The sequence below is a fragment of the Lycium barbarum genome, chromosome 6 (genome assembly GCF_019175385.1).
Source record: "Lycium barbarum isolate Lr01 chromosome 6, ASM1917538v2, whole genome shotgun sequence".
NCBI classification, from domain to species: Eukaryota; Viridiplantae; Streptophyta; class Magnoliopsida; order Solanales; family Solanaceae; genus Lycium; species Lycium barbarum.
In genome coordinates, this window is record NC_083342.1 from 81,994,224 (window position 1) to 82,010,630 (window position 16,407).

At 38.0% G+C, this 16,407-nt stretch overlaps 1 protein-coding gene across 2 annotated transcripts in view; it reads left to right on the forward strand.

The window, feature by feature from the left end:
• The first annotated feature begins 1,820 nt into the window (after positions 1-1,820).
• LOC132644378 (uncharacterized) overlaps positions 1,821-16,407 on the forward strand; it is a 29,800-nt gene continuing 15,213 nt past the window's right edge. For both annotated transcript variants that reach the window (XM_060360966.1, XM_060360967.1), the window contains exons 1-10: positions 1,821-1,966; positions 2,121-2,233; positions 2,526-2,601; positions 2,942-3,084; positions 3,755-3,841; positions 9,613-9,696; positions 10,621-10,828; positions 11,329-11,414; positions 11,599-11,830; positions 11,927-12,050. In XM_060360966.1, coding sequence (XP_060216949.1) covers positions 1,949-1,966; positions 2,121-2,233; positions 2,526-2,601; positions 2,942-3,084; positions 3,755-3,841; positions 9,613-9,696; positions 10,621-10,828; positions 11,329-11,414; positions 11,599-11,830; positions 11,927-12,050 — 1,171 coding nt within the window. In that variant the 5' untranslated portion in view covers positions 1,821-1,948. The remainder of the gene's footprint in view (positions 1,967-2,120; positions 2,234-2,525; positions 2,602-2,941; positions 3,085-3,754; positions 3,842-9,612; positions 9,697-10,620; positions 10,829-11,328; positions 11,415-11,598; positions 11,831-11,926; positions 12,051-16,407) is intronic.

A 16,407-nucleotide genomic window follows, 5' to 3' on the forward strand; every position in this document is an offset into this window, starting at 1 on the left:
TGAAATGTAAGTTGTTAAGGGTAGGGGTGGGCGTTCGGTATTTTTAAAGTTCGGGTTCGGTAATTCGGTAATCGGTAATTGAAAGTAGATATCAAATATCGAACTTTCGAACTTCGGTTCGGTAATCGGTAAATCAAACTTCGGTTCGGTACGGTATTCGATAATACCATATTAAGTCGAGTTCACTGTATTACATCAATGGTTAGATAACAAGCACAAATTTGGGGTTTCTTAATTTTTTTGCTGTAAATTTGGATACCCAGATTTGTGCATTTTGAATGAATATATGTGATTAATAGTGACAGTTGATTTGGGGATTCACCTTTCAAGATTTGTTATGAGTAAAAACTCCATGTCCTTAAATTATGAAGTTGTATCACTAACACATAATTAGCAGCCTCCTCAATGTTTTAGTGCCTCTAAAGCTTAATATTTATACATTAAATAAGAAAAACAGGAAATTGAAATGCGAAACTCATTCATGGTTTTTCACTTTCAGTTGCCTTGGCCTGTTGGAGCTACAGTTTTTTATAAATCATCTGCAACAATTATAAGATGTAAAAGATCAGAATAACAGGTTTTCGTTTTTCTCAACAATCAGTGCTCAAAATGCAATTAACATGATCTACGCTAACAGTTAATAATATAAGGAGAGCATGAGAACTTTCACTATCAAAGAAATGTATAAGCTAAGGACATGGGCTGATGGGCAGATCGCAGATGGGCTGGACTATTAATTTAATGGCCCTCTATTTAATAACTATTTCGGTATTCGGGAAATACCGAATTACCGAACTTATAATTACCGAATACCGAATACCGAAACCGAATACCGAATTTTTTTAATTTTATTACCGAAAACCGAACCGAAAATCGAAATACCGAATACCGAAACCCTCGGTTCGGTTCGGTAATTCGGTTTTCGGTGTTTTATGCCCAGCCCTAGTTAAGAGGGGTAAATAAATAGAAGTTAAGTTTAGTTTTCAAACTGAGTTTTCGTGCCAAGTTCAGGGGTTAAAACATGTCTTTTCTCTTATTTGAGAGTTTCTCTCTTTTATACATTTGCGTGTGACTACTTTTGATTTATCTTGCAACCTTATAAGAACGATTCTTTTAAGAGATAACATTAATTTGTACTTGATATTTTTGGTTCTTGTTCGTAAATTAAAGAAGGCAATTCGTCTTATAGTAGTGATTATTGTCTCTAATTTCTTCAAAATAGGGGTCTAGATCACCTTTTGATATAAGTTTTTGAATTAACTCTATTAGTATCGTAATTAGTTTTAATCCGCTAATTTTGAATACTAAGATCAATTAGAGTTCTTACCACTTAATATTTAGATTCAGTCTTTAATCTTTGTATTTTCGCTTCCACATTTTTTTTTTAAATTCAAGTAACTTGATTCTTATCATAACCACTAGGCAACTAGTCTAGTGGTATATTTTGCTTAAAAGAATACCATATGTTTGAAGTAATTTTGAAATGTGTAGACTTTGTAAATTTTAGGCGAGTGTGACTTAGAGCCCGTTTGGATTGGCTTATAAGTTGGCTTATAAGCTGTTTTCAGCTTTTTTTAGTGTTTGGCTGGCCAGCTTAAAGTCATTTTATGCTTAAAATAAGCTCAAAAAAATAATTGGACCCATTTGACTTAGTTTATCTAAAGCAGTTTATAAGCTGAAAACAGCTTATAAGCCAAAAAAAAAAAGTTGGACTACCCCAACTTATTTTTTTCAGCTTATAAGCTGCAAACAGCTTTAAGCTGTAAGCCAATCCAAACGGGCTCTTAAATGATGAAATACGAAATTCTATAATTGGTCAAAAAAAGGGCGGGAAATGAGAAGGGCCCAAGCTTAGACAGTCTGGCTTGTGAGTACACATATATATACCAAACGTTCACAGTTACCCCAAAAATAAAAATTCCACCCGGGGATTCGCTCCGATAATCAAATGCACTCTACTCTTAAGGTTTTCTTTCATCTACTTTCCCTTTTCCCCTTAATTTATCTTTCATTTCCTAATTTAATCTTAATTTGTAGTTTAACCCGCACAGGTTTTAGTTTTGTTATTAGTATTTCTGCCTTTCTATGCATGAGATTTCTGCCTTTTCCTGTGGGTGTAGAAATATTTTGGGTACACAGAGTTTCGACCCTATCAAAAGGAAATCATAGACAAGATTTTACATGGAAAAGACTGTTTGGTCATAATGGCCACTGGTAGTGGCAAATCATTGTGGTAAGCTTCAAACATTTTTGTCAATATTTAATACTTCCTCCGTCAAAAAAAAAAAAAGTCTCAAAATAAGTGTCACCTTAAGAATTCAAGATAAAAACTAGTATTAAAGAAGTAGTCCTCTTTAATATCGGTCAATTCTTAAAAAACATCTAGTAATAAATAGGGACATTTCAGTAAACTCCACATTGTATTTATTGATTTCGTTAATGAGCGTGATTTTTACTAAGGTTACACTTATTTTGGGATGGTACTATACACAAACATACATGCGCTGAACCTTTTGCTTGAATAGCTATCAGGTTCCCCCACTGATATCCGACAAGACTGCTGTAGTTATAAGTCCTCTCATTTCTTTGATGCAAGATCAGGTAAAACACTTTGTATTGTACTCCCTCTATTCCAATTTATGTGACGCTTCTTGCTTCTCGAGATTCAAACACCATGAACTTTGATCAACATTTTATGATGTATTTTTTCACCAAATTGATACGAGAAAAGCTGCAACTTATAGTAGTATTTTCGTGTAGTTTTCAATTGTATAAATTTTAGTCTTAAAATAATGAGTTAATCTGATCCAATTTAGCTTCAAAATTCAGTCAAATTGACTCTCGAAAGGCAAAAAATGCCACATAAATTGCGACGGAAGAAGATGCTTTTTGATCATAGCATAAGAAAGATGTTTTGAAAATACTCTGTCCTGTGCTGTAGGTGATGGCACTGAAACAGAGGGGAATTGAAGCTGACTATATTTCAAGTGCTCAGACTGATCGTGGGGTGCAGTCGAATGCTGAGTTGGGTCACTATCATATTCTGTATATGACTCCAGAAAAGGCTTGTGCGCTTCCTAACAGGTGAGTAATCTGGAAACACGTATGTCTAAGTGGAAAAGCTCCTTGAATAACTAAAGGAAGGTGCTTTATGTACTCTTATTACTTCTGTAGCATTGCCAAATATCCAGCTAATATAATGCTGAAGAAATTCAAGATAAATGATTTAACCGTAAAAGTTTTTTTGTATACATCTCAATAGATTCCTTCTACTCCAACTGTGAGTTTTCATATCTTTTTCTTTTTTTTTTAAAAGCACAGCCACGTGGGCTCTTTTTTATTATTTAAGCAAAACAAGACAAAAGTCCAACAAACAAAACCAAGTTGTGAGTTTTCATATCAAGTTTCGGGTAAGAGGATTTTTGTGTATAACTGGTTAGGCTCCACTATTGTTGATGGATTCCTTCAATTTCACGTTTACCTGTTGCATGTATTCTTACTCCAGTCTTTAGATGTCCCAATTTGGCTCACGTGGAAAATGACTGGAACTTTTTCAGTAACAGTTAGTTTAGGTTTCCACTGACTATTATTGTCAAGTATTTTTGCTGTTGTTTTCTGTCATTCACTTAGCAAAGTTGTCACCTGGAAACAATGATGATTTTCAAGTTAAGAATCTTTAAGATGTTTTTTCCAATGGGTTTAGTGCCTTTAAATATGATTAAATTCCATCCTTGATTTTGTTGTTGTGCTGCAGTTTCTGGTCAGGATTGTTGAAAGCAGGGATTTGTCTCTTGGCTGTTGATGAAGCACACTGCATTTCAGAATGGGGTCATGATTTCAGGTTAGACCCTCTACCACATTATCCTAACATTTTGACATTTGAATTGTTTATGTATTCTTTGGTCCACTTGGTGTGGATCTTAGCAAAAGTATTATTTGAGTATCTTGCCCGTGTATGGTTTGCTGCTTCAGAAAACTTCCCAGTTTAGAGATTTTGATAGCAGTGGCTGAAGATAAATAAAGTTCAAGAAGATTGTATTTTCTGAGCTGTACAAATTTTCCTAGCTAAATAATGGAAAACAGTGGTAGTCGAATAGCTTGGGACCCAGTTTTGTTTCCTGGTTAGATGTTCATATAATCTATGTTACTCGGACTCTTCCAAAATGGACACGGGTGCGTGTCGGATCCTCCAAAAGAGTGCATTTTTGAAGGATCCGACACGGGTGCGGCATCATTTTTGGAGAGTCCGAGCAACATAACATATAATCATATGGAGAAACACTCTAGAGAATGATTTTATGAGAAGTAAAACTAAGACATAACACTGGAAGCATAGTCCCCAGGAAATGAAGATGAAATGAGATAGAATGCGATTACTGTACATAAATGTAGACATTTCTAATACTTAGACTCAGTTTGATAGAGAACTGAATGATAGATGAAGAATGAAGTTACAATGCATAGAATTACAATTTGATTACTTAAATTGCAGCAGCATTGGTGGAGTACTATGCGATAAAAAGATACCTAACAAAATGAGAACTTACCACTTGGTGAAATGGGGAATTACTACAATGGGTAAAGACTAAGGAGGACTGGGCATAAAGAATATGAGAGTCCAAAATAGAAGCTTTCCAAAGAAGTGATTATGGAGATTCAATAAATAGGAGAATTCCTTATGGATATGTATGATTAAAGAGAAATATTTCACTGGGTATGTTGTTGTTGTTGTTGTATGGAATGCTAGGGTAATGGTGTACCTAAGCACTGGCAGGAACTTACGGGTTTTAAAACTGGAAATTAAAGAAGAATATCCCTTTTCTTTTATCAGTAAAAGTAACATTTGTATAAATTACCAGCAAGAAGAAATTGATGTGTGAATAGATGATAGAAGAATATTCTTCTTTCTTGACAACTGCAAAGAGCATCCCCCCAGGAAGGAGCAACTTCCTCGGCTTTACAATCTGGTGCAAAATGCAGATACAAATTTATCTCAATGCAATGTAGAAGGATAGGATGTGAGGTTCAGGAGAAACTTGAACTACTGGGAGCTGGAAAGTAGCAGAGATATTTAAGACTCTAGAAGAGAGCGAAGGCCTATCTGATGAAGTAGATTCTGGTGTGGAAGACACAAGGAAAGGGGATGTTTACTGTTAAGACATGCTATCTAGCTCGTACAAAAAGTTATGGACAGTACAACACAGCAAGGTGGAGGAAGTTCTGGAAATCCGAAGCGCTTTTTGAAAGCAACTTGTTTCTCTTGGATGGTCTCTCATCAAGCGTGCTTGTCTCAAGAGAACCTCTGGAAGAGAGGAGTCCAGCTGTGAGATTGCTGCTACCTATGTCGAGGAGACTGAAAGCATTAGCCGTGTATTCTTGCATTGCTCTTCAGCAAGCCATGTATGGTCCTTTTTCCTAAACACACTGGGGATGACTAGGACTATGCCTGGAACAACACCAGAACCAGTAGATTGCTTTTCTTTTGAGAAAGAGAACTGGTAGATTGCTAAGGCTGCAAAGATGTAATGAAGGGGAATTATATTGATAGGGAGAATTGTAATCACATGCATTAATATAAAAGTTCATGTTCAAACTATTACAAATACTTCCAATTAGTAACCAAATCTTCTAAGGGAAGAAGAAATAAAAAGTAGAAGGGAGGGAGGTTCCAGATCTAAACAACTAAGAAAATAAGTGACAACTTCATAGCATAGCCCTAATGGAATAGTTCCCCTTCTATATATAGCCATCCTCACACATAGTGCACATGCTCCTTTTAACCGGGGTCCCAAAGGTAATTTGACGTTTTCCCATCCAAGTTCATAACAATTCTTCCGCCCTCGAAAAGAACCTTCTCCTCAAGGTTCTAGTAGTAGAGCAAATGCAGGAATATCTGGTCGACATTTTCAACACCAATGAAGCAAATTATAGCAACAATACTATCACTAACTTTCTCCTCCCATGTTCCTCGCATAAAGGCACTGTGCAGTAGTCTAGCAGCAACCAATACCATGACTAACAATGTATTGAATACATAAGAGAACCTCATCAGATAGCTTATCAAGACCATGCCCTTTTCTTTCAATTCTTCTTCAGTAGCAAACCCCGATGAAATGTCAAAAGCAATTGAGTTACCATTCTCCTTGGCTTCCTGTAACACTAGGAAAGCTCTAGCCAGACTAGTGTCACTGCATATACGTAATGATATTAGAAGAGTGAAGACATTTAGGCTTGAGTAAACTGCAGTGATAATACTAAAGAAGTCCATGTCGAGAACATCACATAGATCACGTATGGTAAAGCTCACGAATTCCTGGGCACTGTGCCGTTGCACGCACTTTATTATTAGAAGATCTTAAAGTTGTGCATGAAATCCATCAGTTGAACGACGTTGTGTAGCATCATCTACAGATAGATAACCTGCAATCCTTAACATCACGTGGGAGGCTAAATTTTCCAACATCCTTAGCATCATCTCAGCTTGCTGTGACAGGAGTTGATATCTTTCCAGAACACTAGTGAAATCCTTTACCACGGCACTCCCTTGTGACTGACCAGATTTGGACTGTGTCAAATTGTGCTTTTCACATCTTTGCCACCAAATATGCAGAACAATCGTTGTATTGCAAGATACAAAGCAATTAAGATGTTCTATGACCAACTGTTTTGTTTGTTGCATACATCGTGTAAGATTAGTCTTGTGAGTCCTAGCAGAAGCATTGAAGTTCTTTTTGGCAGCTAGCAAGCCAAGTACTTTCGTGGCAACATAGGCAACCACAAATACTAGTGATCTTGCTAACAATGGTTCTAGTTCACTAGTGAGCTCTGTGCATAATGATTCCCTTGCTGGAAACTCAAAATCAGCCACCCCAGTCATAGATCGAGCCAATAACGTCTTCACCACATCATGGAAAATAAGTTCGCCACCATATGACATGAAACTCACCGAGTGCTCAATGAATGAACATACAGTTCTATAGCAATGAGGCCACATAGACGAAAAGGATGCAACATATGGAAATGCAAGTACAAGATGGGACGGCAGTAACATAATCAACAGCATATTCATGGGATGTTCATATTCCATCTTCATATCCCTTAGTGCAAGCTGATCTGTAGCAAGTGCCTCTATTATCTGGTTAGGACATTCAGCCAAGAAAAGCTCACAAATATAACCAAAAGGCAAGAAAGGGTCAAGGGATACAACCAAAAGGCCCAAGCTTCTTATAATGCCTCTGCTTATTAAAGAATCCACTTTGCAAATCCAGTGAGCTCTGCTACAACAAGAGCAAATAATTGACGCCGAGCACCTTCTACTTGTGTGTTTTTAACGCACCAAATTCCTCAATGACAAGTTCACCACCAACCTGCTCTCGTAATATTGCAATACCTCTGTCAACTCCACCTTTATCAGCTTTAAAATCTTGCCCCGTTTCAAACCAATTGCCTACATAACTACAAAATGGGATAGGCTCTAGTGGTGATTCAGACTCATCGGAAATATATGCACAAGTCCTCGTATGACATCAAGAACAAGTATCAATTATGTAGTCATTTTCCAAATTGACACCAATATGCACATCGCATAGTCGACCAAAAGGAAATAACCCACCTATGGCAATGCTAGCGTAAGGAACCATAAACATAGTTGCAAAGTAACCAAGCTGTGTTGCTATATGTCGTTCAGTATTTGAAGCGAACATCCGGTCCACAAGTTTGGAATTCCCATCTATGTGGTGTAAAACATGACGAACAAGCCTTAATGAGGGAGCGAGAGAGGTAAATACATGGGCAAAGTCATTCTGTAATCTCTTCTCGGTGTCTAACCAGTTATGGACGTGAATCTGTTGCTTGTTAATCTCGAACGAAGGAGGGTTGACAGGCTCAATAACCCTAAAAGTCTCAGTGAAATCCAAGGAAGATAACTTTACCTGTAGTTGATAAAATCGGGAAGCAACTGTGTCTTTGAACTTAACCTTTAGCTGATCAACTTTGGAAGCAGCTTTGCCTTCCACATTACCATCACAAACTAATTTCTTCTGAAAACCCACTTGAAATGCAATTATTGAACCTATCGAGCCGATGTGCTTACCGCTAACTTGTTCCGTATATTTGATGAAGTGAAGTTCACCTAGAATGACAGAGTCTACCAGTTGAGGACATTCATCGAACACCTCATCCTCATCTGATATTCCATCAGCTAAATCAGATACCGAAGCAGAGAAAATGGTTGTAGCATCTGAAATATCTAGAGCAACATCGAATGTTGTAGAATCAATTGCTTCGTAAAGGACCTTTGCTGCACCGCCCATCTCGTTTATTGATTCTTGCAATGTCTTCACCGATTCAAAGAGTGCGTCCAATTGATCATTGGTTATGATAGACGGGTAGAGAGGTGTGGAGTACGAACAATGAAAGCACTAATGTAACGAAGGGGAATTATATTGATAGAGAGAATTGTAATCACATGCATTAATATAAAAGTTCATGTTCAAACTATTACAAATACTTCCAATTAGTAACCAAATCTTCCAAGGGACGAAGAAATAAAAGGTAGAAGGGAGGGAGGTTCCAGATCTAAACAACTAAGAAAATAAGTGACAACTTCATAGCATAACCCTAATGGAATAGTTCCCCTTCTATATATAGCCATCCTCACACATAGTGCACATGCTCCTTTTAACCGGGGTCCCAAAGGTAATTTGACATTTTCCGATCCAAGTTCATAACAAAAAATCAGAGTAAAGATTGGAAGATAATATGGAACACCATCCCTCTATGCATTTGGTGGACAATGTGGAAAAAAGCAAACCAGAGGTGTTCTGAAGGAAGTGCTATAACTCCATGTTGAAGATCAGGACTAGATGTATATTTTTGGTGTATAAGGGAATATTTACAGTAGGCTGAATACTGATAGATTTTATTTGTTGCTTTCACTGTTAGAAGGAAAGTCACTTCCGTTTTTCGCATCTTAGTGCTCTTGTTTAATGAAATTTCTCTTTACGGTTTGAAAAGATACCTAACAGCATGAAAGGCAAGACCTATAGAATGGTTGTGAGACCAACAATGTTATGTGGCTGTAAATGTTGAACCTAGACCCAACACATCCACATTGTGAATATCACAAACATGAATGTTAAGACCGGATATGTGGTTGTATAAGATCAGACAATTTGAAATGATCACAACTGTGTGAGGTGCAAGCAGCATTCATAGTGGTTAAGGTTATAACTTTGCACTGATCAGTGGACCTCAATTACTTGAAGGGCACTGAAGTAGATTCAGAATTAAATGTATCTTCATCTTTGGTTCATGGAGCTCTAGCTTGAAAGTTTCTTCAGATTAATATTATTTTCTACTGCATGAAAACTAAAGACGTTGTTAATAGTGGATTTGTAGCATCATTCCACCAAGATATTTTTGTTCTTTCTTGTAGTGTGAGTCTACTTCTGCCTTGTAGGGAATGGTTCTTCATTATGTCTTTGCTCTTCGAATTCTATAGTGCTGGGACATTTTAGTCGTCTCTTGCAGTATTAACCTACTTCTGCCGTAGATGATATTCCTTTGCCCTTTTAATTATTGTCTGAAGAAACTTGCTTTTCTCCTTTGCAGGGTTGAGTATAAACAGTTGAACAAGCTGCGCAATGTTCTATTGAATGTTCCATTTGTTGGCTTAACAGCAACTGCTACAGAAAAGTAAATACTTTTTCAAGTGCTGTAATGTTTTTCTTTACTTCTCTTTTCCCTAACTTCTACAATTTCTTCTTCTTTTCTTATAAATAGCCGTGGAAACAGCCTCTTGCAGAAATACAGGGTAAGACTGCGTACAATAGACCCTTGTGATCCGGCCCTTTCCCGGACCTCGCGCATAGCGGGAGCTTAGTGCACCAAGCTGCCCTTTTTTTAAAATAATTTTCAGGGCCATGTTCTGCTTAAGAAACATTGGTGGACAGGATCTAACTGGATATAGAAGTCTTACTCTGCATTCTTATTCCATCTCATAATTTCTTTTGCTTGCTGCTTGTTAGTATCTGGACCACTCAGTAGACTTTCTACCAAACACTGTTTTATATTTTAATTTCTACTGTTTGGTTGGGTTTCCAGGGTACGGTGTTATCTACAACTGTATTTAGAGGGACATTTGTTAAAGTGAATTTGGTCGTTTCCCAGTAACAAAAGGAAAATTTATATTCAAGCTCAACTGTCAGCTTGAGATATCAGCCTTAGTTATATCCCTTACCTTGTTTCTCTTGTATCTAACAGTCTATTATGTTGTGTTAACTTCTGCTATCTCTAGACTAATTTATCCTAATTTTACAAGCATTCTTGTTGTAGTAGCCTAGTAGGCAACTTCTGTTGTGAGTTAAGCTGCATCAGGTTTATGTTAACTATGCTTTTTGTTAAGCTACTCACAACTTCTAGGCCTTGTCAAGAATGTATTCGCGTCTCTCATAGCAAGAGATGTCATTTACCGGGTAATAATAAAATTGGACGTGCACTATAGCTTTGTTGGGCTTGTAGATATAAGCTGACACTCCACTTTTTATGTCTTAGTTTTCCTTTTTTTATTTAGATCTTAGAAGCTTTGGATGAATAATCGTTTCTTTTCTTAATTTTCAGAGTTCGGAGTGACATTATGAACTCGTTGCAGATGAAAGATCCTCATGTTGCTATTGGCTCATTTGATCGCAAAAATCTTTTCTACGGAGTCAAATCTTTTAGGCGTAGTTCTCAATTTGTTGATCAGCTGGTGGAGGAGATCTCTAAATATGTAGATAATGCAAATTCAACAATAATATATTGTACAACTGTCAAAGACACTGAAGAGGTGACATTTCATCTCTGCCATGATAAAACTATGATTTCTGTTTTGCCCATGAGGACATTCTTAGCATTCTAGTATGATATGTTTCCTGTGGATCTGCTTTGATACACATTTTAATGAGTAGAAAGTGTTGAAAGTATTAGTCTTTGTGCCTTCCATTTCAATATGTCTTCCTTCTCCAAGGTTTGTGGTTAGATGCATGAAGTTTGGCTTGCTTGCCACTTACAGTTTATTTCAGTTGAGAAAATGCAGAACTTTTTTCTGCTCCTAGTAGTTTTCCTTTTTCCTTTATTCTGTTTCTGCACTTGCTAGTCTGCTAGGTTCAGATAGAGTTCATGATTTCAACAGACTGTTGGCTCCTTCCTTGTTGCATAATAGTATCAAGTTGTTGGATGTGTTTCTGTGCTCATGATATTGTAACAGTGCATCATGCTTTACTAGTGACTGAATGCCGCTAGGACCTAGTGATTTGGTGTATGATACCATTATCATGGTTTTTGTAGATCTTCAAATCACTTCTTGAGGCAGGAATCAAAGGTGGAATCTACCATGGTCAAATGGCTAATAAAGCACGTGAGGAGGCTCATAGGTTTCATCCTCCTCCATTCATTTCTTTTGCTTTTGAAACTAGCATGGGCAATTAATTGGCCTTCGGCCTTCCTAAGTCTATCACAGAAACCAATTTAGCAGCCTTTCTTTAGCTATGCTTATTTGTTGCTCGAGTCATTAGTGTTTGGTCATGGGTGACGTATAGGCTACATTTCTTATTGCAGGTCGTTTATCAGAGATGAATTCTATGTCATGGTTGCAACTGTTGCTTTTGGCATGGGTATAGATAAACCAAACATAAGGTATGTGATACACTACGGCTGCCCAAAGAGCCTGGAGTCTTACTACCAGGAAAGTGGACGATGCGGCAGAGATGGTGTTCCTTCTGTTTGCTGGCTTTACTACGCAAGAAGTGACTTCGCAAAAGCTGATTTCTACTCTGCAGAAGCTCGTTCAGTATGTGCTTCTTTGTCCTGGTTCTAAAATGGACCATATCTTGCATTTGTCTCTTTAATTCTGTTATACATCCTGGTACTTGTGACTTATGACCAGGCAGTTCAAAGAAAAGCTATTCTGGAAGCATTTTCTGCTGCACAACATTACTGCATGCTGTCAACCTGTAGAAGAAAATATTTGTTGGATTACTTTGCGGATGAGTATGCCTATGGTGATTGTGGTATGATCTCTATTGAATCTCTTTTGTCCTGGGAATATCTGTCTTAGCTTTTGTCACACCCCAACCTGGGGGGGTGTGGCCGGCACCCGGCACCCGAAGGGCCGAGCGAACCAATTGTGATATCTGAACTCTGTAACATGAATCATAGGCCGACAAGGCCGCTGAATAATAATTGTAAGAAGTATATTATGTCAACTTGCAAGCAGAAAAGGCCCAACAACACACATATGCATAACTAGGGCCGACAAGGCCACAACCAAGAAAGACAACTAGTCAGAAGGCCGGCAAAGCCAAACACAATACCTGTACACTGACTGACTGATAGTCTGTAAGCCTCTAAGAGCACTAATATGCATCAACTGGTCGGGACAGTGGCCCCGACGTACCCATAGCAATACTCATAATATATATATATATATATATATATATATATATATATATATATATATATATACATGCATGCATCCTATTTAATGACTCTGACCAGCAACTTCGGAGAATGGAGTGCGAACATCCCTGCTGAACTCTGGTATCCTACTGAGAAAGTTACACCAATCCGTCTACCATATCTGTGGGCATGATCACAGCGCAAAAATGCGTCAGTACGAAAGATGTACCGAGTATGTAAGGCGGTAAGCATAAACATAACATAAGCATAAGAGATATAAATAACAAGAGGGGATATATAGAGGCAACCTGAAACTCTGAACGAGGCCACTGAGGGCGACCATAACCATGAAAAAAATGGATTTTTCCAATGTATAAAATAAAAATTCCAATGGCTTTGGCTACTCTAACCTTCCCGACCACGATTTTTTTTATTAGATATTTCACTGTGAAATAAGAAAGAAATAAGAAATTGTATTTTCCTAGGTATCAAAAATCTAGTAAATAAAAGAAATCAAAAAAGAAATAGACACAAATGTAAATGCATGCTTGTAAAATCATTCCTCACGGTGGAAGCTTATAACATATCATATCATATAATAATATATATCCCTCTGCGGTCATCTCTGCCCAACTGATCAGTGGTATGCACAGCTACGTGCCTGCCCGGCTGTCTATGACACGGCGCGATAATGAAAGAAATCCATCTAGGTGCATATCTACGTGCCTGCCCGGCCGACCATAGCGCGGCGCGGTAATGAAAATAAATACATATATATATATATATATATATATATATATATATATATAAGTGCAAGACTGATCTCAAAAGAAATATCATGGAAAGAGTCAGAGTGATCTATCGTCGTTATCCTCCGACTATCATTATTGTCGCTACGTTTATCATTCTTTAATCATTAGGCCAAAGAAGTAAAAGTACAAGGAAACATCTTGTTATGAACTATTCACGAAACAAAGTTAGCCAAACTCTTATGAAATATGATCGACACAACTTTTACCGGAAAGAGTGTGCCAACGAGAGGTTCGTCACCTTGGAGCAATAGACAAGAAGATAAGGATTAACTCAATTAAAGGAAGTACAATCAACTCAACTTTGATGTGAAGAGTACTATGACTAATATCATTCTTCATTCGATAAACAAGAGGGATACGAAATGTGAAAGGTACTTCAAAACAAGCTATTCATGAGAAAAGGGTAAGCTTAACCATTTTGGAACATAATCGACACAAGTTGAACGGAAAGTCTTTTAATCGATAGCCAAAAGGAGATGTGGAACATAATTTGGTACAAGTCATAGATGAAGTATGTGTCAGCTCAAATATGATGGAACGTGATCGATCCAAGTTAGCGGAACAACTTTTCAATGAAAGGTCATTTGAAATCTAGTCATGCCACAAAGAGAATAGAAAGCCCTACATACCTCGTCGATGGAGTTATATATGTTTCCCCGAGTCCTCGAACGCCTTACGAACGATTTCCTACATAATACGGACTATTCAAGATCAAAACCAAAGTCATAGCTTATAGAAATCTTCATTTAGACATTTAATCGAGCAACTCATGGGCGTGAATTTATAGGCCCTTTTGTAGCATAATTTCCCCGTAAAACGCTGCCAAATTCTACTTTTCTACTTCTCCTCTTCAATATGATCCCATCCATATCACAACTCCTAACAACACAACAAAACCATATAAAACAGCCCAACAAATAAGCTAAGTTCATGAAAGTTTCATAAGAATATAGAAGAGCTTGTTCTATGGGGGTTTTCACCAATTTCTATGATTAATTACTTGTAGAAGTTTAAAGAGGTCAAAAGGAAGTTAAAATATACCTTAGATGATCAAAATCACTCCAAACTCCAAGTTACTTTAAAGCAAGGTTTACCTCCGAAAGGCGAAATAGTGAAGAAATCACAAGTCCGTAATTGTCATGTTGTTCTCCATGTTGAAATTGGTTGATTTGCTCTTAGGTGTGTTTGTGATTGATGGGAAAAGGTTTGAGGATATTACTTAGGGTTTGCTGGTCTTTTATGGTGAAGAAATGAAGGAAATTTTGTCCAAGGCCATGTATATATACAGGGGCAAAATAAAGCCACCGACTATGTTTACTGTTCCCGCGGCAGTTCGCGTCCTTGGACGAACACGCGAGTATCTCTCTACTCCGATATTGTATCGATGAACGGTAAAATGCGCTGGAAACTAGACTCGTAGACATTCGATTTGATAGGTGGATCACCCCGTAACTCCAAGTAGATTGAGAGAAAAGCTCTTCGACATCTGACCCAAATTTCAGTGAAATTTACAAACTTAACTTGCGACGCCCTTTGTCGACTTTCGTATTACAACTCGTTTGACTTCCAAACTTAACAAGAGACCATTATACGATTCAAATACTTCATATCATTACCTGCTTAGCATGTGAAGCACTCCTAATCTCACCCAAAAGTACAAGTTATCGTATTCCCAACTTGCCGGCCTTTGACGAAACTCATGCTCCTTTGATTCATTCACCCTTCAAATCTTCCGCCACTTGCTAATCTTATTTATAGACTCTTATAACCATTTATATTAATAAGCTCAATCCCTTTTAACCTCAAGATAATTTCTTTTGAACTTACGTCGACTAACTCATATTGTGACTTTAACGTGCGAAGATCCGGGGTGTAACAGCTTTCCAAGATGTTTCTGTTGGCATAACACAGGAGAGGTGCTGGGTATATAAGTAAGCATGTTTTACTTCCTAGTGATGCGTTTTAAAACTGTGCGGGCCTAAGCCCAAAGCGGACAATATCACTAGCAAGCTGGGTTGTTACAGATAGTATCAGAGCCACTCATGTGTTAGCCTTGTCGATGGTGGGCTAGAGTTCAACTGAGTTTAGGCAAATCCCGGGTAGGCAGGCAAACCTCAGTGCTGAGTCTAGGCAAATCCCATGCAGTGCTGCCCTCAGCGAGGACGCTGAGTCCATAAGAGGAGGTGTATGTGACACCCAGTTTAGGAGGAAAGTCCAACATCGGCATAACACATGAGAGGTGCTGGGTATATAAGTAAGCATGCCTTACCTCCTAGTGACACGTTTTAAAGTCGTGCGGTTCTAGGCCCAAAGCAGACAATATCACTAGCAGGCTGGGCTGTTAATTTTAGTGCATTATTATTGGTTAGCAACAAAAGACCTAGAATAGTTATATGTTTGTGACTCATGTCTAAACATGAAAGTCTGAGGAAAATGAAAAAATGGCTAGAGAGAGACACTTCTCTCTAGAGGCAAGAAGACTAAACTTTGAGGCTCTGGACTGGCTGATGCTGTCTTTAGTGGGGGAAGGCAAGAGATTGCACAATGAGTTTGACCTATTTTCAAACTTTGAAGGGATCATGTGGTGGCAAGGACGAATATCTCTAGACCTATTTGGTTGAGGCTTTTGAGAAGAAGATGAGATCATTAGATCTGGTAACTGACCGGACAATGGAGGCTTGAGAGGTGTCATCGGGGCTGAGATGTCGGCTATGACGGATTAGACATTTCTGTTTTGATTTGCTTGTGAGGTAGAATTTATGGTGTTCTGGGTAAGGGTGTGAGATGGATGGGGATAACTATATAGTATTGGAAAGATGGGAGAAGATAAAAAGATATGAAATATAGAAAAGAAAGGAAGATATCATAGTCATGAATATTGTCGGCTTGCCGGCATACTTGTGGTGTTATGAGTTGTTAAAAAAGGTTGGGAATATATGTGGAGGGTCCATTGATGTTTACTGTAAACTAGCGGATATGGGTAGCGTGAAGGTATTAGTAGGGTCGGAGCCACGGAGGGAGATTTTAGTGTCTATGTTGGGGTAGGGGGTAATTTTAATTTTAGATTTTGGTTAAGACCAAAATTTACCCTTGGAATTCTGTCCCAGGAGAGTGTAAGAAAAGTTATTAGGGAGGAGACAAGAGAGAGAAAGGGGCG